The 25,693-nt window shown below is 57.0% G+C and overlaps 1 protein-coding gene across 10 annotated transcripts in view; it reads left to right on the forward strand.

Annotated features, from left to right (window-relative positions):
• The window catches only part of MCF2L (MCF.2 cell line derived transforming sequence like), a 194,006-nt gene that overhangs the window by 165,320 nt on the left and 2,993 nt on the right, over window positions 1-25,693 (forward strand). For 9 of the 10 annotated variants that reach the window (XM_030922075.1, XM_030922076.1, XM_030922074.1 and 6 more), the window contains 20 exons: window positions 3,421-3,540; window positions 3,975-4,166; window positions 4,865-5,056; window positions 5,938-6,097; window positions 7,037-7,110; window positions 7,337-7,410; window positions 9,548-9,614; window positions 10,523-10,638; window positions 12,438-12,507; window positions 13,975-14,067; window positions 14,169-14,261; window positions 15,288-15,413; window positions 16,378-16,599; window positions 16,872-16,964; window positions 17,498-17,576; window positions 17,734-17,800; window positions 18,882-19,000; window positions 23,525-23,646; window positions 25,315-25,427; window positions 25,494-25,597. In XM_030922075.1, the coding sequence (XP_030777935.1) occupies window positions 3,421-3,540; window positions 3,975-4,166; window positions 4,865-5,056; window positions 5,938-6,097; window positions 7,037-7,110; window positions 7,337-7,410; window positions 9,548-9,614; window positions 10,523-10,638; window positions 12,438-12,507; window positions 13,975-14,067; window positions 14,169-14,261; window positions 15,288-15,413; window positions 16,378-16,599; window positions 16,872-16,964; window positions 17,498-17,576; window positions 17,734-17,800; window positions 18,882-19,000; window positions 23,525-23,646; window positions 25,315-25,427; window positions 25,494-25,597 (2,296 nt within the window). Of the gene's footprint in view, window positions 1-3,420; window positions 3,541-3,974; window positions 4,167-4,864; window positions 5,057-5,937; window positions 6,098-7,036; window positions 7,111-7,336; window positions 7,411-9,547; window positions 9,615-10,522; window positions 10,639-12,437; window positions 12,508-13,974; window positions 14,068-14,168; window positions 14,262-15,287; window positions 15,414-16,377; window positions 16,600-16,871; window positions 16,965-17,497; window positions 17,577-17,733; window positions 17,801-18,881; window positions 19,001-19,332; window positions 19,426-20,432; window positions 20,508-23,524; window positions 23,647-25,314; window positions 25,428-25,493; window positions 25,598-25,693 lie in introns of all 10 variants that reach the window. The other variant, XM_030922081.1, reaches the window with a different exon arrangement.

Raw genomic sequence — 25,693 nt, forward strand, 5'->3', positions numbered from 1 at the left:
GCGTATGAGTGACTAGTTGCTTCCCCTTGTCCCCAGCATGTGGTGGTGTAATGATTCTTTACGTTATGCTCACATCCTGATGTGTGTGCCACGGAATCTCACGGTGGTTTTCCGTCACGTTTCCCCAGTGCTGATGGCGCTAAACTAACCTTTCCGTGTGCTTATTTGCCATTCGCATATCCTCTTTGGTAAAATGCCTTATTTCTGTTGCCCATTTTCTAACTGGATTGTTTGGTTTTGTGTTTTTGTTTTACTGTTACATTTTGAGAATTCCTTATATACTACAGATACTCATTCTTTGTCACCTATGTGGTTTACGAATATTTTCTCCTGGTCTGTAACTTGTCTTCTCATCCTCTTCACAGGGCGTTTCACACAGCCAAAGCATTTAATTTTGATGAACTCCAACTTGTCAATTTCTCCTTTTAAGAATTATGCTTTTGGTCCTAGATTCCAAGTATATTCCGCTAAGCTTTTTTCCCCCAAAATGTCATAGTTTTACATTGAAGTCTATGACCTATTTTAAGTTAGTTTTTGTATAAGGTATGAGAATTAGATCGTGATTTGTTTTTCCTCTGGATGTCCAATTGCTGTAGCACCGTTTGTTGAAAAGGCTCCTTCTTCCACTGGATTTCTTTTCCACCGTTGTCAAAACTGTGGGCACATTTATGTGGGTCTGGACTGGAGACTCTATTCAATTACATTTATCTACATGCCTGTTCCTCTGTCCATACCACAGGGTCTTAATTACTGCAACTATATAATGTCTTGAAATCAAGTACACTCATTCTTCCCTCTTTGTTTTCTTTTTCAAAATTGTGTTAGCTTCTAGTTCTTTTGCCATTTCATGCCAATTTTAAAATTATCTTGTCTACATATACAAAAACCAATTTCCTGAGGTTTTCATAGTAGTTGTGTTAAACCTGTATTTTGAGGAAGATCAGTGTCTTTACTGTATTGAGTCTTCTAGTCAACAAACATGGTATTCTCAGCACTTGTTTTGATTTCTTTCATCAGTGTCAAGTAGTTCTCAGCACACAAGTTCAGTACGTATTTTGTTTGACTTACCTTTAATATTCCATTTAAAGAAGTCATCACAGTATTATATTTTTAATTTTGGTATTTATGTATGCATTGCTGCATATAGAAATACGATTAATTTTTGTATATTTATCTTGTCTCCTGCGACCTTGCTGAGCACACATATTCTAGATGGTTTTTTGTAAAGTCCTTGAAATTTCCTGTAGAGACCATCATGTCATGTGCAAATAAGGACAGTTTGGTTTCTTCCTTTTTGAAGATACACCTTTTATTCTACCTCCCAACACCCTGCCCCACTGCATACTGCACCAGCTAGAGCTTCCACCATTTGATAAGAGTGGTGAGACTGGACATCTCTGCCTTGTCCCCAACCTTAGGGGGAAAACGTTTAGTTTTTCACTATCAGGTATAATGTTAGTTGTAGGATTTTTGTAGATGCTCAATAAAACTATCTGGGCCTAGAGATTTCTTTGGGAGACTTTTAAAATTATGAATGCAGTGTCTTTAATAGTTATGCAACTATTGAAACTATCTTTCACAATGAGATATAGTAGTGTGTTTTTCAAGGCAATGTGTAGGGTTGTTTATAGTATTTCTTTTTTATCTTTTTGATGTCTGCAGGGTCTGTAGTGATATTGCCTGTTTCGTTTCTGATATTTGTAATTTGCATATTCTTTCTTTTTTTCTTTGTCAATCTAGGTTGAGATGTGTCTCTCCTCATCTTTCCAAAGAACCAGTTCTTTGTTTCATTAGTTTTTTCTGTTGTTTTTCTGTTCTCAACTTAATTGATTTCTGGTCTTACCTTTATTATTTCTATGGATTGCTTTGATGGGAACTTACACTCTTTATTTGAGACTATTCCTCTTTTCTAACATGCATATTTAATAAGAACACTATAAATTTCCCTCTCATCACTGATTTAGCTGTGTTCCACAAATTTTGACGTATTGTATTTTCTTTGTCATTTAGTCCAGTTTTTTTTCCCCCAATTTCCTTTGGAACTTTCTCTTTGACCCATCAATTATTTAAATGTATGTTGTTTGGCTTCCAGTATTCAGAGATTTTCCTGTTGTCTTTCCATTCTTGATTTCAAGTTTGATTCATTGTGATCAGAGAACATACTCTTCTGTATGATTTCAGTTCTTATAAATGTGCTGAGATTTGTTTTATGGGCCAAGAATATGGTCTTTTTTTATATATGTTCCTTGCTTGAAAAGAATGTGTATTCTACTATTGTTAGGTGAACTTTTATAAATATCAGTTAGATTCTGTTGGTTGATGGTATTGAGTTCTTCTATATCCGAGCTAGTTTCTGAGAGGTGGTGCATTATCCATAACTCAGTGGCTGTGGGTAACATGGAAGGAAGTGTCAGACTTCAGCTGTGCCAGATGCAGGAGGTTCAAGGATGGACAAGAATCCTGCCTTCCTGGCCTTCAGCCCCAGGCCATCTGAACTACAATCTCCTTGGCACTGGGATGTCTGCATACACACCCGTTCTCAGGATTATTTCCAATAACAAAAGTTAAAATCTTTTGTATTTAAAGGAGTAAGCAGTTACATGTTTTAAAAATCAGGCCAGGCATGGTGGCTCACACCTGTAATTCCAGCACTGTGGGAGGCCAAGGCAGGTGGATCACCTGTGGTCAGGAGTTCAAGACCAACTTGGCCAACATGGTGAAACCCCATCTCTACTAAAAATGCAAAAACTAGCTGGGCGTGGCGGCTGGCCCCTGTAATCCCAGCTACTTGGGAGGTTGAGGCAGGAAAATCACTTGAACCAGAGAGGCAGAGGTTGCAGTGAGCCAAGATCACGTCATTGCACTCCAGCCTGGGCAACAAGAACAAAACTCCATCTCAATAAATAAATAAATAAATAAATATTAAAATAAAAATCATTTATATGACACCCGTTGTCTTCCTGCCAACAGCAGAAATCGTAGACATTAGAAGTTAGTAGCAAGCTAGAAGGGACTGAGTTACGTAACTCCACGCCCAGGATCCAGCAGGAATGCCGATAGCTCCAGCGTCCACGTTGCTGCCGCTTTCGGCTCCCAAAGCCCTTGTCCTTGCGTGATCTCACCTTCTCCTCATGCTGTTCTCAGGCGTGTGGTTGATAAACAGAGGCACACCCAGGCCACAGAGAAACAAGTGTCCTGCCAGTGGTCAGTGAGGTCACTGGTGGGTACCCAGAGGCCCCACAGTCCCCACTTGATGGGTGACCACTCGGGGCTGACTTTGCGCCTGCCTGACTGTGGTCCCTGCTTCATTGATGACCACTTGGCCCGATTTTGAGTTCCGTCACTTCCCTGATCTGGAGCGGGTTCTCTCTGTTCAGGTGAGGGAGACGCTCCCCTGAGATGGGTCCTCCTCTGTTCCAGGTCAAAGCCATCTTGGACGCAGTGTGCCAGAAGGTAGCAACCTTCACGGACATTGGCAACAGTCTGGCGCATGTGGAGCACCTGCTGAGGGACCTGGCCAGCTTCGAGGAGAAATCGGGTGTAAGGCGGGGTCCCAGCTGGGGCGGTGGGAGAGTGTGAGCAGCAGCATCAAGTACCGCTCAGGAAGGCGCAGGAATGGGCCTCCCGCCAACGGAGAAAGGGCCCCCACAGCCCCTGGGGGTCGTCCACTGGGGTGGGGGCTGCTGCCTGTGCACCTCCCCTCCCGCACCCCACCCACAGCACGTGGCCCTGCCCGGCCTCCTTTGGGTCAGCTCCCTGGAGACAGGCAATGCCCTTTGTTGGGACCACCACAGCCCCCAGAAGCACTTGCCACAGAACAGCTCTGGGCATTAGGCGGCATCTCAGTCATCCACAGCAGTAAAGAAAGAAAGCAAGACACACATGTGCCCCGGGACACACATCCCGTACAGCGAGGCGCCGTCTGCCTCGAACAGAAAGAGACCTGAGCTGGTCCTCTGGGTGGCCGTCTGCAGGTGGCTGTGGAGAGGGCCCGGGCCCTGTCCCTGGACGGCGAACAGCTCATCGAGAACAAGCACTACGCTGTAGACTCCATCCGCCCCAAGTGCCAGGAGCTCCGACACCTCTGCGACCAGTTCTCTGCAGAGATCGTGAGGAGGAGGGGGCTGCTCAGCAAGTCCCTGGAGCTGCACCGCCGCCTGGAGACGGTAGGCCGAGCCGGAACTACACCCCAGCTGTGAAACCAGCCTCTTCCTCCCGCCTCCACCACCGGCTGACCCTTGTCATGGGAAGGGCAGCTCCTTGGCTGGAAAACGTCCTTCCTTTCTGGTCTTGCTGGCCTAGCGGGTCTTTTTCTAGAATTCATTTGCACAGTTTGATTTCTTTTTTTTTTTTTTTTTGGCTCACTGCAACTTCTGGTTCCTGGGCTCAAGGGATCCTCCCACCTCAGCCCCCAAGTAGCTGAGACCATAGGTGCATGCCACCGTACCCAGCTAATTCTTGTATTTGTGTGTGTGTGAGAGATAGAGATGGGATCCCACTATGTTGCCCAGGCTGGTCTCGAACTCCTGGGCTCAGGTGATCCACCTTCACCTCTCAAAGTGCTGGGATCACAGGCGTGAGCCACCCTGCCCAGCCCATAATGATTTCTTTAAAAGGTCCAGAAGCTTAAGGCCTGGTTGATCCTACTGTACTTTCCCTGCCTCTCCAGGCCCCGCCCTGGGTAATTCACTGGCCTTGTCCAGCACTGTGTCCCCTCAGGGTGCTTTGGACACGGTGGCGGGAGCATGAGGAGCTGGTAGTCCGGGATCATGTTGGGAGGACGCCCCGACAGCATGTGCCTGGACAGGGTGGTGCGCTCACCTTCTCATGGCGTCCTGCCCTTGGCAATGCTCTGTGTTTCCAGTCCCTGAAGTGGTGTGATGAAGGGATTTACCTGCTGGCCTCACAACCTGTGGACAAGTGCCAGTCCCAGGACGGCGCGGAGGCTGCCCTCCAGGAAATCGAGAAGTTTTTGGAGACCAGTGCGGAAAATAAGATCCAGGAGCTCAACACGATTTACAAAGAATACGAATCCATCCTCAACCAAGACCTCATGGTAATGCTGACTCGGGCTCTCCGTTTGCAGCTCACCGTCCCTAGCAGTGGGGCATTCCTCTGTGGGGAGTTTTAAAGAATCATTTAATGAATTATTTTTATTTATTTATTTTTTGAGACAGAGTCTCACTCTTGTCGCCCAGGCTGGAGTGCAGTGGCACGATCTTGGCTCATTGCAATCTCTGCTTCCCAGGTTCAAGTGATTCTCCTGCCTCAGCCTCCTGAGTAGCTGGGATTACAGGCATGTGCCACCACACCCGGCTAATTTTTGTATTTTTAGTGGAGACGGGGTTTCACCATGTTGGCCAGGCTGGTCTCGAACTCCTGACCTCAGGTGATCCACCCACCTGGGCCTTCCAAAGTGCTGAGATGACAGGTGTGAGCCACCACGCCCGGCCCATTTAATGAATTACTCCCAAATAATAGGCATTTGAGAGAAACACACAGTTGGGAGGTCGAGTTGAATTTTCCTTTCAACACAGAAGTTATTTCCACGCCAACCCTGCGAGGTTGCCATCCCATCTCTGCTGGCAGACTTCGTGGCGTGGGCGTGTTCTTCAGGAAGGGCCTGGCCCTGGGACCTGGTGATGCCCTTGAGACCAGGCTCCTCCTAAGCCCTCCACATGCCTGGGGAAGGCCGCAGGCCCCTCCCTCGCATGGAGCTGCCCTTTCCCAAGACCGGGGTCCCATCCCGTGGGTGGGCTGCATCCCCTTCACCGTCCATAGCGGCCAGGGCTGGACGCAGCCACGCTGCACTGACAGACTCAGCATGGAGAACATTTAAAGTGGGGGTTGGGCGTGCCCTGGCACATTCTGCACATGATCGTGTATTTTTAATGATGCCAACACGTGCAAGGCGCCTTACTGAGCGTGTGGTTTCAGGAGCACGTGCGAAAGGTCTTCCAGAAGCAGGCGAGCATGGAGGAGGTGTTCCACCGCAGGCAGGCCAGCCTGAAGAAGCTGGCGGCCAGGCAGACGCGGCCCGTGCAGCCGGTGGCCCCCAGACCCGAGGCACTGGCAAAGTCTCCCTGCCCCTCCCCAGGTCTGTGTGGCTACCCTGTGCCCCAGGTGCTGTGGGACCCTCGGGGAGCCCCGGGCGTTGAGAGCTTGGAACATCTGAGCAGCCACCTGCAAAAGCTGTCTCCACACGCCTCCTCCCCTTCCACCTCCGGGCCCCAGTTCAGGGCCTGAGGGCCGGTTCCTGCCACCCCTTGCCCGTGTTTATAAATGGAATTTTGTCAGGACCCGGCCACACACATCTTGTAGGCATTGTTTGTGGCTGCTTTTCCACGAGGCTGGCAGGGTTCCGTGGTCTCAGTGAAGTCCACGTGACCCAAAACTGAAAACGCAGAGTTCCCACGGAGGAACCACCTCCAGCTTTCCCAGCTCCAGCCTCTCCGCAGTCTGTCCTTTCCCGGTGCTATTGCCAAACAACGTTCCTCACACATGGCCCAGACTCTGGGCTCCCGGAGCCCTGAAGAGCCACGTCCACGCACCTCAGTCCGGCCCACATTGCTGGTCCCAAACCTGCCCTCTACGCCAAGCCGGGTGCCGCTCCATTTCCCAGAGACTTTCCTGCCACCTCCATGTCTCAAAACAAACCCTCTTCCCATCTTTGCTGGTTTCTCACACACGAACCCACGAGGCGAGCTGCCACCCCAGCTTGGTGAAAGTCAGCTGTGAATCTCAGGGGCCCTGGTTGGCCAGGCTCTTGCCTTCCTGTACTGGGTCCCAGGCGACCTTATTTTCTGCCTGTTGGGAGTTCTCCCAGGCCGGAGCCCACAGGCACTGTGTCCCCATGGGCTGTGGGAACATGGGGTGACTCAGGGCAGCAAGACCCCATGGTCCTCCCCCTTCTGACACCACTGCCTATGGCCTCAGAGGCCAAGTCCTGCCCTCTCCTTGGGGCCTTTTCCCGCTGGGCGCACGTCCCCTCTCCAGAGGGTCAGAGGGGACTTCAGGCCCCACTCCTTCCCAACAGGCATTCGGCGAGGCTCGGAGAACTCCAGCTCCGAGGGCGGTGCACTGCGGAGAGGGCCCTACCGGAGGGCCAAGGTGAGGCTTGCCCATGACAACCCCGCCGTCCACACCCTCCTGCTTGGTTCACACCAGGCCTGGTTCTCCACATGGCCCCTGCCAGGCGCGGCCCAGCTGCCTGGCCAGCTCCCCATCGTGGGAGCTCAGCCCTGTCCCCATACGGGAACCAGTGGGCTCTGGCCTTGAGAGTTGGCCCTTGAGGCTCTGTCCCGCCTTTCAGACCTGACACTGTTCTTCTCCCCAGAGTGAGATGAGTGAGAGCCGGCAGGGCCGCAGCTCTGCAGGGGAGGAGGAGGAGAGCCTGGCCATCCTGCGCAGGTAGGTGCGCTGCCCTTCTAGCCTCACAGGGGCCCTCCGACCGCAGCCTGAACCACTAGGTGCCGTCAGGCACTCGAATGGATGCCTCAGATAGAAGGCTGGTGCAGAAGTCATTGTGGTTCTTACTTTTGCACCAACCGATATCCAGAGGGCCTGCCGTGGCTCGAGCACGTGTCCTGGTCCCCACCACGTGAAGCACACACATGCCGCACACGCACCACTGGGGGACTCGGGAGGGAAGAGAGGGCGATGGCTGAATGCAAGAATAAAGGGGCATCTCCACCCCAGCGAGAGCCTCCACCCTCCACTGCCATCCACAGGAGACACCACTCAAAGGCCCCAACCAGCGCCAGCCACAGCAGCAGCCAACAGCTGCTCAGGACTGAGTGTGGCAGGCAGTGGTGCCAGGCAGCTGGTGTAGGGGACGGCATCGTCTCCAGCCCTCCTCTTCCTCTGGGATTCCTGGACCCTCAAATTCAGGGAGTGTTATGCAAACAAAAGCAGTTCCCTTTCTTGGCTTCCTTCGCCTTCAAGAAAGACTTCACTGGTGCAGGGCCAGGGAATGCAGGTCCCCAGAGCAACACTGGGAAGGAGCCAAGCACCCATGAGGCGCATGGGGCTCCCTCCCAGAGGCCCTCGAGGAACAGCAGGAGGCCCCTTTGACCATCAAAACTCCAAAATCAGGAAAGAAGGAAAGGCTCTTCCTGATGTGCTGACAAGCAGGTGTCCACAGGCGGCGGCCAAATGATGCTGCGGGGTTGGGAGACTGAGCAAAACTGGGAATTACAGTAAACTGAACTTGGTGTGAAAGCTCAGTCTGTCACTTCCGGCTTCTGATGGAAGCTGGTGAAGCAGGATGGGGGGAAGGGGGAGTTGCCAAGAAGCTTCCAGGCAGATGATTGTCCAGAGGAGTGTCCAGGCAGGCTCCGTAAGATTGGACAGAGGACGGTCCAGGCAGAGGAATGTCCGCACAGAGGAGGGTCCAGGCAGGGGAGCATCACACAGAAGAGGGTCCAGGTAGAAGGGCGTCTGCACGGAGGAGGTTCCAGGCAGAGGAACATCCGTACGGAGGAGGGTCCAGGCAGAGGAACATCCGTACGGAGGAGGGTCCAGGCAGAGGAACATCCGTACGGAGGAGGGTCCAGGCAGAGGAACATCCGTACGGAGGAGGGTCCAGGCAGAGGGGCGTCCACACGGAGGAGGGTCCAGGCAGAGGAACGTCCATATGGAGGAAGGTCCAGGCAGAGGGGCGTCCACACGGAGGAGCAGCAAGTGCTCAGCCCTGAGACACAGAAGGAGTGGCCCTCGGCTGGCAGTTCCTGGGTTGTGAGAGGGAGTCCCGAGCCCTCTTGCTCCCCACTCCTCTCCCCTGTGCCAAGGTGGGGGCCCTTACATGCCGACCGCTTGTTTTGGAATGAACTTGCTGAATAACCTCAACCTAGGACCAGCCCAGCCCCCTGGCTCCAGTTTCTGTGCATCACATAAGCAGCAGGAGCCGTAGGCTGCTGAAAGATGCTCACACCAGCAACAAGACCTGCACAGCCAGCTTGTGCGCCCTCCCCTTCCGGATCCAGCGCGGCGGGTGCTGGGCCACTCCCTAGACAACCACTGCCCACCTGCTGGGTGTGAGGGTGTGGGCAGGGGGCAGCTCTGGTGATGGCAGGCCCCCACCCTGGCCACACGGGCCCACACATACCCACCACGAGGAAGGCTCAGGGAGGCCGGGCAGCGGGCGGGCGTCGTCTTGGCAGAAGAGACTCGGGTGGATTCTAGGGATGGATCCTAGGGGTGGTTTGACTCGCCCATGAGCATGAGGAACTGAGCTCATTTTGAGCAGGTGGTACCCAAAAGCCCAGGAGGCGGGGTGGGGAATCCCTCCTACCAGGAGTGTGTCCCAGGCCAGGACAAGAGTGATGGCCAGTCTGGGAACCAGGGAGAGTCCGGCCTCCATCTGCAGGGTCTGAGGCTGAGAGCTGGGAGGGGAGCCCCAAGGAGCGTCCAGCCCATGAGCTTTGGGTTGATGCCAGTCCCCTCTTGCTGGGCAGGCCATCGTTCTAGGTGGCACCTGTGAGACTGCGGAGCAGACCACTGGGAGGCAGTGCTAACCTTTTTTGCTCTCCACATGACCTGCCACCAGGCACGTGATGAGTGAGCTCCTGGACACAGAACGGGCCTACGTGGAGGAGCTGCTGTGTGTCCTGGAGGTGAGGCTGGACTTGGGGAGGGCCGACCACCACGTGGACTCACCTGCACTACCTGGTGGGGCTTCCTCTGACAACTGCTGCTCAGAGCAGCGCTGCTGTCCACCAAATGCACGTGAAAGAGCGTCCACAGCAGCCTGGTCACAGCAGCCCCAGACGGGGAGCCCCTCAGGGCCTATCAGCAAGACACGGACCAGGCAGCTCAGGGGGATCCGCACAGGGGACAAGGCAGCTCAGGGGGTCCGCACAGGGGACAAATGTAGTAACAAGAAAGAGGAGCTGACACACAACAGATGCACGAACCACACACAGATTGTCGCAAACACAGGCCACAGGGTGCATGCGGTTCCTGGCACAGAGCACTCCAGGGCAAGCAAAACTGGTTTGGGGTGGGAGGCAGATTAGGGGTGACCTTGGCAGTGGGCTGTTGCCTGGGTGAGCTTGATGTGAGTGGTGGTCACCTGAGTGTAGACGGATGTCTGATTCACCCAGTGTGCACAGGTGGTGATCACCTGAGTGTAGACAGTGAGTGTGCAGAGGTGGTGGTCACCTGAGTGTAGACGGGTGTCTGATTCACCGAGTGTCCACAGGTGGTAGTCACCTGAGTGTAGACGGGTGTCTGATTCACCGAGTGTGCACAGGTGGTGATCACCTGAGTGTAGACAGAAGATTTGCACCCTCTGTTTCAGTTACAGCTGAATCATAAAAGGTTTAAAGCAAGAAGGGTAGAACCTCCACCCCTTTCCCCCAAATTGGTGCTATTCATAATACTTCTGCTTTGGTGGATGCCTGTCCAGATAACTGTCTTAGAAATCACCTAAGAATAAAGAGGAAGGGACGGCCTAGCCCACAGATGAGCCTGTGGGTGGGCTGCAGCCCAGGACCCCCGCTGCCCTCTGCTCTCCCTGCAGGGCTACGCCGCGGAGATGGATAACCCACTGATGGCTCACCTCCTGTCAACAGGCCTTCACCACAAGAAGGATGTTTTGTTTGGAAACATGGAGGAGATCTATCACTTCCACAACAGGTGGGCCCTTCCTCTCGACACAGGCATGCACCCATGATCTCTCGCGGCTAATGATACTGGCTTCAGGGGGCTGGAACGGGGGATGCGAGCCATGCCTGACTGGGAAGGGGCGCCCAAGGGGTGGACTCACAGAGGCACAGGCATGAGTGTGGGTACATGGGGCCGTCTCTGAGTGCCCACGTGGCACCGTGCCTGGTGGCTTGCGCCCAGGCAGCCGAGTTGTAAGTGAGCCACCAGCCGTGAGGAGAGGGCTCTGAGCCCCCCGAGTGCACCATTTTGTGGTGCAGGAAATGGGACCTGCCCGCCCCTCATCCCCTCCTCATCCTGCTGGGCAAGTGGAAGTTGGAACCCCTCCCAGGTGTGTATTCAGCCCTTTGGAGGTCACGAAAGCCACACCACATGGCAAGTCCTGTTTTGTTCCCACACTTTTGAAAAGGACGGCAAACTAGGCATTCCTTACTCGTCACGGGGACTGCTTGTCCCCCGAGCGACCGTAGCCTCTCCAGTGCGGGTGGTCTGTCCCCCCGAGCGACCGTGGCCTCTCCAGTGCGGGTGGTCTGTCCCCCCGAGCGACCGTGGCCTCTCCCGTGCGGGTGGTCTGTCCCCCGAGCGACCGTGGCCTCTCCAGTGCGGGTGGTCTGTCCCCCGAGTGACCGTGGCCTCTCCAGTGCGGGTGGTCTGTCCCCCGAGTGACCGTGGCCTCTCCCGTGCGGGTGGTCTGTCCCCCGAGTGACCGTGGCCTCTCCCGTGCGGGTGGTCTGTCCCCCGAGCGACCGTGGCCTCTCCCGTGCAGGTGGTCTGTCCCCCGAGTGACTGTGGCCTCTCCAGTGCGGGTGGTCTGTCTGTCTGGCCTCTTGTCTCCACTCCTCTGAGCTGTTTGGGCTGCTTTAACACAGTTTTGGAGCACTCATGGGAAGGTGTAGGGTGAGCATGCAGTGCAGAGTGCCAGGGAGGCTGCAGTGGACGGCCCCTGCTGCGTGTCCTGGAGGGAGGCCATGTGAGTGGCTCCCGTGTGGCTATGTGCATGGGGACCAGCGTACCCCACTGGCCATGGGAATCGCCAGTGCTTGGGACGTGGTTCTGACACCTGCTTCTTGCCCCGTGCCGTGATCATCACCTCACCTGCCACTTACGAGGAGGCAGCAGGTCCGCAGTTGACCACCAAGAAGACTTCTACGTCCACGGAGATTGGGCAGAACCTCAGTGTCCCTTAGTATCTGTCCTCACAGTCCCCCAGGTCTCGGCCAGTCCTGCACACAGGGGTCCCCACAGCTTTAAGCTTAGTGCTCATGCCGCGAATCCGTCCCCCAGACGATTTTCCCCTCTGGCCAGACTTCCTCAGGGGACAGATGCAAGTCAGAAACTAAAGGGAAACAGCCCAGGAGCCTGGGGATGGCGCTGCCTAGGGCCAGGACTGAGGGTGTGTCTGCAGAGAACCCACAGACCCACGGTCAGTTATGGGGGCGGCGCCTCCAGGGCCCTGAAGGGTCCCATCTCTGTCTTTGCCTGTAGCCCTGTGAGCCATGTGTGTGCTGAGGGAAAAGCAGCTCTCTCCAACTTCTGTGTGCAGCCAAGGCCAGAAATAGAAGGAGACTCAGCCTGGGGCTGCACCTGCTGGCGCCTGAGAGCTTGGTGCTCAGGAGAGGCGTGGCTGCAGCGTCCCCAAGTCATGCGGGGCATTGTTGCCACATACACAGCAAGGCATAAAAGGCTTCTGAGAAATGATGTCTGTCCAGTTGTCACCAATGCCACGTGACTCGGCCTGTCTCTCATACTACTTAAAAACCTTCCTTGTCTAGGATATTCCTCAGGGAGCTGGAAAACTACACCGACTGCCCAGAACTGGTTGGAAGATGCTTTCTGGAGAGGGTACGTGGTGCTTTGATGTACAGCTTCTCAAAATTACTGAATAATGACTTCAGATTCTACTGCAGGTTCCCATTCTAACCAACTGAAATCACAGAATGCAAATGTTTTCAATTTGGCTGAGATAAAATGATGTACCCCCAGAACCTCCTGTACCCCAGAACCTCCTATACCACAGAACCTCCTGAACCTCCAGAACTTCCTGTACCACAGAACCTCCTGAACCCCCAGAACCTCCTGTACCCCAGAACCTCCTGTACCGCAGAACGTCCTGTACCCCCAGAACCTCCTGAACCTCCAGAACCTCCTGTACCCCCAGAACCTCCTGTGCCCCAGAACCTCCTGTACCCCAGAACCTCCTGTACCACAAAACCTCCTGAACCTCCAGAACCTCCTGTACCCCAGGACCTCCTGTGCCCCAGAACCTTCTGAACCTCCTGTGCCCCAGAACCTCCTGAACCTCCAGAACCTCCTGTACCCCCAGAACCTCCTGTACCTCCAGAACCTCCTGTACCCCAGAACCTCCTGTACCACAGAACCTCCTGAACCTCCAGAACCTCCTGTACCCCAGAACGTCCTGTACCCCCAGAACCTCCTATACCTCAGAACCTCCTGTACCCCAGAACCTCCTGTGCCCCAGAACCTCCTGTACCCCAGAACCTCCTGTACCTCCAGAACCTCCTGTGTTCCAGAACCTCCTGTACCCCCAGAACCTCCTGAACCTCCAGAACCTCCTGTACCCCAGAACGTCCTGTACCCCCAGAACCTCCTGTACCTCAGAACCTCCTGAACCTCCAGAACCTCCTGTATCCCCAGAACGTCCTGTGCCCCCAGAGCCTCCTGTACCCCCAGAGCCTCCTGAACCCCCAGAACCTCCAGTGCCCCAGATCCTCTTGAACCCCCAGAACCTCATGAACCCCAGAACCTCCTGAACCCCCAGAACCTGCTGTCCCCCCAGAACCTCCTGTGCCCCAGAACCTCCTGTGCCCCCAGAGCCTCCTGTACCCCTAGAGCCTCCTGAACCCCCAGAACCTCCTGAACCCCAGAACCTCCTATGCCCTTAGAAACTTCTGAGCCCTGTGCCCTAAAACCTTTTGTGCCCCTAGAACCACCTGTGCTCTAGAGGCACCCAGGAGCAATTACACTTCACAGTGGGGCTAGGGTCTGTTTTTTGCTAAATAACAGGTAATTTGTAAAACTGCCAGAGAAAATGCTAGAAGTTTATTATGTAAACAAATCAACAAACCACACCATAAACGGCGTTCTAAGAATGGCTGCGGTGGAACCCCGTCTCCACGCCACGCCTGTGCTCTGGGTAGTCAGCGGGGACAGGGAGCCCCATGAATGGAGGGCAGGCCCCCCAGCAGAGCCTGGGAGCCAGTGCCGGCCCTCGGAAGCTGTGAGGCGAGCAGCAGTGCCTCGCGGGGCTGGGAAGACGCTGTGTGATGTGGTGCCTGTCCCTTGGTGCAGATGGAGGATTTCCAGATCTATGAGAAGTACTGTCAGAACAAGCCCCGCTCCGAGAGCCTGTGGAGACAGTGCTCCGACTGCCCGTTCTTCCAGGTGTGTCCCCGGACCTTCCTTCAGCACGTTACCCCCTTTCCTAGCCGACTCCTGCGGAATAATGAAAATTGTGCAAACCAAAGGCTCTGGGTTGGTTCCAGGAATGCCAGAGAAAGCTGGACCACAAACTGAGCCTGGACTCCTACCTGCTGAAGCCGGTGCAGAGGATCACCAAGTACCAGCTGCTGCTCAAGGTGGGCTCCACGGTAACCGTGGCCCGGCCTCCCCCGGCACCCGCTGGCCAGGTCTCTGTGCCTCCCTGGGGTCCCGTCCCCATCGCGCCCTGCCCCTCCCAGGCCAAGGGCACCTCCTCCAAGCCTGTGCTGAGGCTGGGATGGCTGGGATGCCTTTCGAGACCCTACTGTGCGCCGCTGTTAGGGGTGCTGAGGACGCAGGTGAGCAGACGAGTCCCCATCCCCATGGGTTTCCACACAGCCCGGCCCGCACGGGATTCTGTGATGTGCTGACCCGTCCCTCCAGGGTGGAACCGTGCCTGGATTATCTGGCACACAGCAGGGATGTGGGGTGGCCTAGACTGGGGATTCCAGCTATGAGTTTGCCACGTGGGCCCCTCTAACCTTCAGGCAGGAAACTGCAGCTCTGTGCCTTTGGCCAGGGTTAGGGTGGCGAGAGGAAACTCCCCGGAAACTCCCTGGGGAGCAGGTGCGAGGGGTGTGCACCTGGGCATCAGGGTGGCAGGAGGGAGCTCCCCAGGGAGCAGGTGCCAAGGGTGTGCACCTGGGCATTAGGGTGGCAGGAGGGAGCTCCCCAGGGAGCAGGTGCCAAGGGTGTGCACCTGGGCATTAGGGTGGCAGGAGGGAGCTCCCCAGGGAGCAGGTGCCAAGGGTGTGCACCTGGGCATTAGGGTGGCAGGAGGGAGCTCCCCAGGGAGCAGGTGCCAAGGGTGTGCACCTGGGCAGCAGGGTGGCAGGAGGGAGCTCCCCAGGGAGCAGGTGCAAGGGGTTTGCACCTGGGCATTAGGGTGGCAGGAGGGAGCTCCCCGGGGAGCAGGTGCCAAGGGTCTGCACCTGGCAGGGGCTCTGCCCCCTCTGCAGCACCGCTCAGTCCGTCCTGGCTGCAGGAGGGCGGGCAGAGCAGCTCCCTACAGACCAGGGGAGGGTGAGCAGCGTCCCTGCCTCATGCCAAGCTCCTGAGGGGTCTGTTCTGGGGGAGCCAGAGCTCTGCGTGTCCTGACGGTTGCTTCACCCCGTGGACCTCAGGAAATGCTGAAATACAGCAAGAACTGCGAGGGGGCTGAGGACCTGCAGGAGGCGCTGAGCTCCATCCTGGGCATCCTGAAGGCGGTGAATGACTCCATGCACCTCATTGCCATCACCGGCTATGACGTAAGGCGCCCAGAGGCCCAGCCTTCCCCACCGCCTCCATGGAATATGCCAGGCCAGCAACTTGGCGGCCTCCCTGCACACTCCCCACGCTTTGGTGTGAATGTGCAGGTTCTGAGCAGGAGGTCTGGGGTGGTCCCTAGATAAGCCCACTCCCAGGCCCCGCAGCCGGGTCCACAGACCCCACTGGGCTCTCTGGGACATGGAGAAAATCAGGAAGCGTCCCCTGCTTGGAAGGCACACATCTCCAGCAGGAATGCTGCTCAGACCTCCCTCCTTGTCTTCTCCTGGGGAGGAGGCGTGGCTCGGAGCAGACGTGACATCTGTTTCCTGGGCTGCGATTTGCAGGCTGGTGACTTAGAGCAAGTGGCCCCCGAAGGCAGATGTCACTTTCCCCACAGAGCCCCACGTCAGGTCAGCTTGTTCATCTTTTGCCCCCCTCTTTATGTCCCCCCAGCCTCCTTCTCAGGTTTTGTTTGTTTGTTTTAGGTAATAGAGTTGATTAATTGCAGCAATTTTTGGTTTGTGAGATAACAGTGTAAATCCCAGGCCCTGAGGCTTCCCCTAGTGTTGACATCCAGCATGGGTGCCACACTGGCCACACGTGCCGAACCGGCACTGACGCTGATAAGTGACTGAGGGCTGTTCCCCTCGGAGCTCACTCTGGGTGCTGCGCGTTCTGCGGTTTGGACAGGCGTGTGGCGTCCTGCGCCCAGTGCTAGAGCATCACACAGAGCAGCTTCACTGTCCTAGAAGCCCACGTGCCCCACCGGTCCCTCCCTCCTCCCCCAGCCCCTGGCACCCGCTGACCTGTCACGGTCTCCATGAGCTGGCCTTTCCTGGGACGCCCTGCAGCTGGAATCCCACTGTGGGTGGGCTTTGCAAACGGCTGCTTTCACTCGGTGATGTGCTCCCATGGCCCCACGCTCATCCCGTTCCTAACACACCCCTGCTGTCGCACATTTAGGGGAATCTCAGCGACCTGGGCAAGCTGCTGATGCAAGGCTCGTTCAGCGTCTGGACCGACCACAAGAGGGGCCACACCAAGGTGAAGGAGCTGGCCAGGTTCAAGCCCATGCAGCGGCACCTGTTCCTGCACGAGAAGGCGGTGCTCTTCTGTAAGAAGCGGGAGGAGAATGGGGAGGGGTACGAGAAAGCCCCCTCCTACAGCTACAAGCAGTCCTTAAACGTAAGTGAGGCCAGGTCCACAGCAGCAGCTCCTGGCCACAGACCCCGATGGGGGGAAATCTGTAACTGGGTCCCTGTTGCCACAGACCTTGGTCTGAGGTGGCCATGCTGACACCCAGCTCTCATCCTTAGGTATGGGGGTGGGGGATTCTGCCATTCTTAGCCCCCATCCCCAAAGTATTTCCATCATTTCGTGCCTGCACCAACGCCTTTTTAAAACAAGGCGGCGGGTCCGCTGTGGGCACGAACCCCGTCTCCGCTCTCTGCTGGCAGATGGCCGCCGTCGGCATTACAGAGAACGTGAAGGGAGATGCTAAGAAGTTCGAGATCTGGTACAACGCGCGTGAGGAGGTCTACATCGTCCAGGTGGGCCACCCACCCTGCCCCTGGCCTCTTCCACATTGCCATGAACCGTTTCTCACGGGAACCAGTGCTAGAATCTGCCATGAAGTTGCATCGAGGCCAGGAGCAGCCACTGTGCACTTCAGGGTCCTGCCCTGGGCTGTCTTCACCCTGAGCTGGACCCAGGATGAAATGCGGGGAAAAGTACACATCAGAGGGGGTGCTGCGAGGAAATGGGCTTGGCCTCCCCAGGGGAGCTCGTGCATCCCTGGACAGCGCAAGTGTGCGGACACGTCCAGCACACAGGGCCGATTCTCACGGTGGAGAGGGTGCTGTGCCCTGAGTGCCAGACACACCTCTTCAGTCAGTCCCGTGCATGGGGACAGAGGGTCCCGCAGCCCGGGGCCAGCCCGCAGCGCTTCCCTCCTCTCCCGTCACACGCAACCATCTGACCTTTGACTCCTAAGATGATCCTTGGATGTTCTGAGAGTGAAACCAAAGTGTGTTTCCTCGGGGGCCTGAGTACTCACCTCCTGGCGTTTCTTTTGGGGAAACAGGCACCAACTCCTGAGATTAAGGCCGCATGGGTGAATGAAATTCGGAAAGTGCTGACCAGCCAGCTGCAGGCTTGTCGAGGTGAGGCTGTCTTCAAGCGATCGTTTTCCCGTAGCTTCCTCTCCAGGTGCATTTTTACATGTGTTCAGAGCAACCGCACAGTCCCTGTGTGTGCAAGGCGCCTTGGCATTGAAGTAAAGATGCTCATTCATGTGGTTTGTCTGCTCCTTCCTTGCAGAAGCCAGCCAGCACCGGACGCTGGAGCAGTCGCAGAGCCTGCCCCTGCCGGCCCCGACCAGCACCAGGTGAGGACAGACACACCGCCGCAGGCCTGTGTTTCTGGAGCACTCCGAGTGGGGGATTTGCACGCCAGGGTCCTCGGCCTCTGTCAGTGGGACCCCGTGGTTATTGGGGTTTTCCTTGAGGCCCTTGGTGTTGATGTGCTCATGGGTCAGTCCCAGAGGGTACATTTCCCAGATGTGTGCCTCCAGCAGTGCCCGCCCCTCTCCAGCTCTTCCCCGGGCTGGGCTGTTTCACGGCACGGCAGTGCGCAGCCTGTCCAGATCACAGCCACGCCCCAGCATTCCTGATCCTGAGACAGTGGGTGCCCAGTGGGGACCCGACGCTGATGGCCCAGCACATGTATGGGCACAGTTCAGACTCCAATCCTGACTGTGGCTTCATCATGTCTCTTCTTCCCTTGTTTTTTCTTTATTTTATTCATGACTTATTTTTTTCACTTGATCCTGTTTCTTATATAAGCTTCCTTTAATCATTCATGAAACAGGACACAGACACGGCCTAAAAAATAATCTGTAGAACAGTAGTTTTCAAAAAGAAACACCCCCTGCCAACCCCCGCCCCCCCGCCGAGAAAAACAAACCTCCTACTTTGGAGTGAGTAGGGTGGGCGCCTGCTCTCATCCCGCCCGTCCGGGTTTAACTTAGAAACACGTGCAGGAGGCTGCGAGCGGTGGCTCACGCCTGTAATCCCAGCACTTTGGGAGGCCGAGACGGGCAGATCACGAGGTCAGGAAATCGAGACCATCCTGGCTAACACGGTGAAACCCCGTCTCTACTAAAAAATACAAAAAATTAGCCGGGCGAGGTGGCAGGCGCCTGTAGTCCCAGCTACTCGGGAGGCTGAGGCAGGAGAATGGCGTAAACCCGGGAGGCGGAGCTTGCAGTGAGCTGAGATCTGGCCACTGCACTCCAGCCTGGGCCACAGAGTGAGACTCCATCTCAAAAAAAAAAAACGTGCAAGAGATGCTGCTTTAGCATCAGGCTGGGTGCTGAGAGATATCTGAATGCCTCAGGTCCTCAGCGCGTTTTGAAAAACTAACCAGACAACACACTATTTCTTTTTTGATCTGTCTGATGTCATCAGTCCCTCAAGAGGAAACTCAAGGAACCTCAAAAAGCTGGAAGAAAGGAAAACAGACCCCCTGAGCCTGGAGGGATATGTCAGCTCAGCACCACTGCCAAAGCCCCCCGAAAAGAGCAAAGGTGGGTGTGTGCAGGGACCAGGCCTCACATGGAGGCCTCACATGGAGCTGCTCACTGTGTCCGAGAAACACGCGCTTCCTGCAGTGTGAAGAAGGTTTGCAGAGCGTTCAGGGCCCCTTGCTCCCCCCTTAACAGAGCCCTAGGACCTCACAGAAGAGCCCCTCCCTCTCCGTTGCTCTGCACCCGTGTCAGCAAGGTCAGCCCCAGAAAGAGCCCCGGCCAAGACCCAGCGTGCAACCCGCAGCTGCCCTGGGCCCTCCCCGCAACAGCTGGACCCGCCTCCGCGCCGGGTTGCGATGCCCTCTGCATGGTTTTTTTCTCTTCCTTCATAGATGACACGGTCACTAGCTCTGCCTCAGAAAGCTCTGCGCTTTCCAGAAAGCGCTTTACCCTGCAGGGCTTTGCTAACCTCAAAGGTCAGAAAGGTAAAAGTAGCATCTGCCCGAAACCCACCGTCACCGTGGTGGCATCTGTCATGCATCGTGTGTGACCATTCGTGCCTCCTTCATCACAAGGGCGGCCACGCAAAAGCGTTTCTTTCCACCCGATCACTTATTCACTGATGCTGTGTCTCACACACAGACACCCAGAGTTATCCTTTAGGGGTGGCTTTCCTTTGGAAAAATGAAGGCGAGCTTTTCAAATGGAGGCTTGCTCAGAAACGGGAGCTGTACTTGGCTTTCCAGGGCCCCTCCTTCCTCTCCCTGCACCCCAACCCCCGCCTTCTCAGAGTTCCCTGCAGGGTGCTGACCTTTCCGGCTGCGTGGCTCTGCTCTGCCCAGTGACAGAGGCCGCTCAGCCATCTTCTGGGGCATCTGCTTGTGAACAGGGCTGACGGGACCCTTGAGACAGATGTCTAACGCCCTACTCACCTGCGAGAGCTCCGTGCTGGGAAATACATGGTGGGGGAATGGGCCCAGGAGGCCCAGGAGGCCCTGGAAGCCGGCCCTGGCGTGCAGGCGGCTCCTCTGGGAAGCCCTGAAGGCCAGCGTGGACAATGGCTCTTTCCAGAGAATTAGGAGTGTTTTCCAATTTATAAAAATGCTTTTAAGTTGGCTTGAAACTTGAAACAAACAAACGAACAACAGATTCTGGTGCTGCAAACTCTGCTAGCGCAGAACTAAGAAAACATCCCTAGAGACGGCCCCTGAAAGGACGCCTCTGAGTGCCGCAGCCCCCAGTCCCACGCCCTCCCGGCCCCTCCCTCACCGCGCGGCCCCTCGGCTCCCTGCATTTTGCTCACAGAAGCTCCTTTCTCATCAGTGGAAAGGGGCCACAACGTGGGTGTCCCCTCCCGGCACAAGCGTGGGTCAGCCTCCTCGCCGCCTCCATCCCTCACTCTCTCTCCGGTTGTATTTCTGCCTCCTCCTCCTCTCTGCCGTTCCTCACCCTCTCTCTCTGGTTGTATTTCTGCCTCCTCCTCCTCTTGCAGCTTCTCCTACCAGTCCTGACAAAAAGGCCAAGCGGCATGAAGTAAAGAGCGACCCGACTCCTTTTGGTTTGCGAGGTAGAGTGGCACCCTCGGGCACGGCACCCGCTCTGCGTCGGCAGGAAGCGCGGCCCAGCTGCTGTCGGGTGGCCGTCAAGGCCACCTAAGGGGGAAGCTCGTGTGGGTCTCTGTGCTCCAGAGGCAGACACGTGGTTGTGTTCAGTGTGTGATGCTCTGGCGACAGGTCCTTGAGGACAGCACGCCTCTCAGCCGACTCCTCTCAGCAGGTCTGTCAGGAGCCTGTGGAATTGCCCACCCCGTCAGTGGCTGCTGGCCACGGCTGCTGCGCTGGTCACCCAGCCGTGCTGGTGGAGCTAGGTGGGGTCTCACTGCCCAGTGGCTGCTGTCGGCTATAGAGCACCCCGTTCCCCGCCATTCCCTGCAGCACAGTTTGCCCCAACACTACCTGCTAGGATCACAGAGCAACTGGCGGGCCGACCCAGACCCTCCTTTCCTGGGGCCGGCAAGGCCGAGCTCCCTGTGGAACCTGAGCTTTCTTTGTTTCCTGCTTCCCTTATATTCTGAGGGTGAAAACTGCCCTGAGAAGTCCAGAGACCTCCCCTGACCTGTTGAGGACCCTCAGGTGCAGGGAGGGGGCCTGAGTTTTCAAATAATTTGCAAAGGTTCCCAGGGGTGTAAGCAGAACCAGCCTCCCCATCCCACCTGCCTCCAGAGCCTCCTCACATGACACTGCCAGCCCCATGGAGCCAGGCGGAAGCTGTGGCCACCCTGGGCGTGAGTTCAGAGGCAGGGAGCTGGCCCGGCGTTCCTGACCGTCTTGCCTGCAAGTGGGTAGACGCCCGGCTCGCTGCATTGAGGCCCCAGGAGGCCCCAGGAGCTTGGGAGAAGGGAGCCATTTCCCCATTGACAGTCTTCCGGGAGAGGCTACTCTTGTCTGTTAAGCCCTCTCCGCTTGTGACCTGGAGCCGGCAGAGCCGGTCCCTGGTGGCGAAGGTGGGCCGGGCTGGCCCTGTGGGCCAAACGCCGCTTCTGCTGTACTTTGGCCAAGCTCAGCCTCCACTTCCGCCTCCTCGTCCGTGAATGAGACGGTGCAGCCTGGCGGGGTCTCTAGGAAGCCAGTGTGGTGGTAAAGCCGGGCCACTGCCCTTGGGTCATTTCTGCCATAGGTGGTGGCAGTGAGCCCAGGTGATCCTGGGTGGCCTGGGGCGCTGCCCAGCGCCCGCTCCCCAAGCCCTGCAGGTGGTGACTCCATCGAGCAAAGGCCAATGGCTGTTGTACAGAAAACAGAGGGTACCATCCTGGCCATCACCCAGCCTCCTGCCTTCACATAGAATTCCCCATCTCCTGGGACAGTGCCACTGGCCTGGCCTGTGGCTGCCCGCTCCCAGGCGCTGCCGTTCCCATCACAATCAGACCTCTGCGTTTTGCTGCTGGCCTCCCCCGTGCCCTATTCCAACACGGCGCGCTCTTGATGGCCCACAGAGAGGCTCTGGGGAGCACTAAGCACCCACGGCCAGGGCAGCTCAAGAATCCCTTTGTGTGTCTGGTGGCACCGGGGCAGAGCCGCTTGGTTATCACCCTGCACAGGCCGGCCTCGCTGCCCCGTGGAGAGGTTCGTGTGTGAGGTCCTACCCGAGCCATGCTGGCTCCTCTGCATACACAGCAGCCACCCTTTTTTTGTTCCCACTGTCCTCAATCAGATTTTTGGTTCTGTCTGGCCAGAGGCCCCAGGTATGGTGCCTCAGAGCGACTGGGGGCCTGGACAGGGAGGGCACGCTGGCAGCCAGACCCCACAGGCCAGTCCCTGCTGCTGTAGAGGAGGCAGCTGGGCCCCCATCCTGTGCTGTGTCTCAGCCTCCCTTGCTGGGGGCAGCTGCAGGACACTCTGGAGGCCAAGCTGCAGGTCTGCAACCGGAAAATCACAGTCCTCAATTCTCACACAGATGCAGGCCTGGTTTGGTGCCTGGAAGGCTCAGCTACCTCTAGCTGTGACCCCAAGAAGGCAAAGCACTCAGGTGGAGTGGAGGGAGCGGCTCCATGCTCTGCTGGCTGACGGTGGCATCCAGGCCCAGCTCCCTTCTCTACACAGACAGCAGAGGCCTGCTTAGCACCAGCTTTTCCTTGCCAGTGCAGTGTCAGCCTTCCCATGCCCCGCATCATCCATCGCAAGGAAGCATTTGCTTCCAGTGGCACCAAATAGGATTTGGAACCAGTTTGTGCCCAAACTCAAATCCCATTAGCATCTGCCTTTTTCCCTAGAGTGCATGTGTCCTGCCTTGATGCATTTGGCATCAGGTGGGATGCGCTGGGCCTGCTGCCGGTTGCTGCCTTTGCGTGTTTATTCAGCCGCGAGGGTGTCTCCCATCTCCCCCACATGGGAAAGGCGGGTGCCGTCCTCTGGGCACCTGGCAGGAGGAACACTGGGTCGGGGAGGGGGACATGTGTGGTCTCAAGTCTGGAAGAAACTCCTTCCTCTTCTCCCGCTTGGAACTGTGTGGCCAGTGGGAGCCCATCTCTGCCACGGCACCTGCGTGGCCTCAGCCTTCTGGTTCAGTGCCACTGTGCCAGGGGCTACTCTCTTGCCAGTGGGGACCATAGCCCTCAGTATCCCATAGGTCAAGGGCATCGGGCCCTCTCAGTGGGCCTCACTTGTTGCTTTTAGAAACTGATTCCGGGTTCGGTCTGCCAGGTGTCGAACATGACTGTGGCACTCACTGAAAACACCTGCCCTGGGGGGGTCCTCTGTGGCAGGAAGGCCGCTTCCCTTCTGGCTAAGGGGCACTGCCCTGCCTGACAAGGGCGTGGCTTCCCCAGGGCCTGGGGATTGAGGTCTCCCACAGGGTAGCCCAGCAACTGGAAGCAGATGCTCTCAAACCCTGAAACGTGCCAGGCATTCTGGAAGCCTATAGGGGTGTCCTGCTCAGCTCTTTATGTAGCAGGGAAGATGACAGGCTGTGTTGGGGGCCCACGGTGCACATCTCAGGGGGTCTGTGGGACTTAGGTGACCTCACCTCAGATGGATGCAGACAGCAGCTCATCACCAGGGGGTCCCTCACGAGTTCTGTCTCTCTCAGGTTGGAGCAAAACTTCACACTCACTGGAGGCACCTGAGGATGACGGGGGCTGGTCAAGTGCAGAAGAGCAGATTAACTCGTCCGACGCCGAGGAGGACGGCGGGCTGGGCCTCAAGAAGCTGGTAACCGAGGCCTCCCTGCGGGCACTTGGGATGGGGGCTGCCCTCCGGGGATTGGGGTGCTTCTGGCAGGTCCCCCCAGGCCTGGGTCTTGTGGCATAGCCCCAGCTCCTCCTAACCCTGGAAGGTCCACCCAGGCCTGGGTCTTAGGGGCAGCCCCAGCTCCTCCTGACTCTCTCTAGAAGGTCCCCTGGGGCCTGGGTCTTAGGGGCAGCCCCAGCTCCTCCTGACTCCAGAAGGTCCACCTGGACCTGGGTCTTAGGGGCAGCCTCAGCTCCTCCTGACTCTCTCTGGAAGGTCCACCCAGGCCTGGGTCTTAGGACACAGCCCTAGCTCCTCCTGGCTCCTCTATCTCAGGCACTTTGTGTTTCTGGGTTAATTTCCAGGTGCCCACCCAGCCTCCTGTAGAGCCCACTCACGGGTACACTCCTCAGAGGAGGCAGCCCCCACTCCACTACCCTTCATGTCACAGAACGCTGAGCCTTCCTGACTGCACACAACTCTCTCTCATTTTGTAAGAAAATGGGACTGCTAAGCATGGATTTGCATTTGAAACAACATTCATTGTTAATGTCAGAAGCAAGAAAAAGCTGCCATGTGTTAGTCATTCCAGTGAGGGTTACACCAAGAAGCGTCTGCTGCACCTTCTGTGCTATGCCTGGTCCACGCACCAAGGCTGGAGGTGCAAAGGGGACAGGTCCCGGAGGCTCTGGAAGGGCAGAGAAGCCAGGCATGGAAGGGTAGGGAGGGCCCTCAGGGCTGCCGGCCTCTCTCACAGAGACAGCACAAAGGAAGGCCTAGGCGTGAGAACAAACGTGGGGAACACAGAGGCGGAGGCCACGTGGCAGGAGGGGAAACAGGCTGGTGGACCAGGGTGCAGGGGCCCTGGAGAGAGATTTGGATCTCATTCTTTGGATGATCCTGGAGTGTGGGGTGTGATCCCGGCTACTCTGGGCACCACAGGGGCAGGAGCCAGTACAGGCCACTGGGTGAGGGCAGGCAGCCCCGTCACCGTCCTCCCGCTCCAGGCCCTGCAGCCGGCAGCAGCCCTCCTCAGCCCACCGCACGCAGCACCAGGAGGCTGTGAATCTCCCCACTCTGTAGGAATAGCTGCTGCTTCCCGGTTCCCCATTCCCCAGCGGAACGTGTTCCATGACATCTGTGCAGTGTCTGCTGTGTGCCAGGCACAGTTCTAGGCCCTGGAGACAAAGCGGAAACAGCACAGACAGGAACCTCTGCTCTCACAGCGAGGAGATAAGAGGAGTGAGGCTTGGGGAGGTTGGGCAGGACAGCTGTAGGGGGAGAGGGAGGGCAGAGGAGGGGCGAGTCGCGGAGTGCCAAGGAAGGCCTCAGCAAAGCAGCATGGAAATAAGACCCGAAGGCAGGGAAGCGCCCTCCGGGAGGTGGGGATGCAGGTGCAGAGGCCCTGGGGCCCAGACCTCTGTGTGGAGACCAGCATGAGGCTGGGGCAGCTGGGCCCACGGACAGATTCACAGACGCTTTCCATCCCCTCTGACGTGGTCATGACCTGCGGCCTCCTCCTAAGGCTGGTGCCCTTCCCCTGAGCCAGCCATGGCTAGGAGCTCCCACGGGGCAGGGCACTAAGGCCCAGCTCTCCGCCTGGCTGCTCTGGGGCTGATGCTGCCTGTGCCCCTGCCCGTCTCCCACCAGGTTCCGGGTAAATACACGGTCGTGGCGGACCAGGAGAAGGGAGGCCCTGACGCGCTGGTCGTGAGGAGCGGGGACGTGGTGGAGCTGGTGCAGCAGGGCGACGAGGGCCTTTGGTAAGACCCGGTGCTCACCCCCAGACTGCCCCGCACGTGGCCGCTGCTGACCCTCGCCCTTTGCAGGTACGTCAGGGACCCGACCACTGGCAAGGAGGGCTGGGTGCCGGCCAGCAGCCTGTCCGTCCAGCTCGGCCCGTCCGGCTCGGCCCAGTGCCTGAGCAGCTCAGGTAAGGCCCACGTGCCCCGAGCCCACCCGTGACGCTGCCAAGGGCCCGTGTGCGAGGAAGCTGCTCCGCGTGTGCCCAGGAGAGCAGACGCCGAAG

The sequence above is a fragment of the Rhinopithecus roxellana genome, chromosome 18 (genome assembly GCF_007565055.1).
Source record: "Rhinopithecus roxellana isolate Shanxi Qingling chromosome 18, ASM756505v1, whole genome shotgun sequence".
Lineage (NCBI taxonomy): Eukaryota > Metazoa > Chordata > Mammalia > Primates > Cercopithecidae > Rhinopithecus > Rhinopithecus roxellana.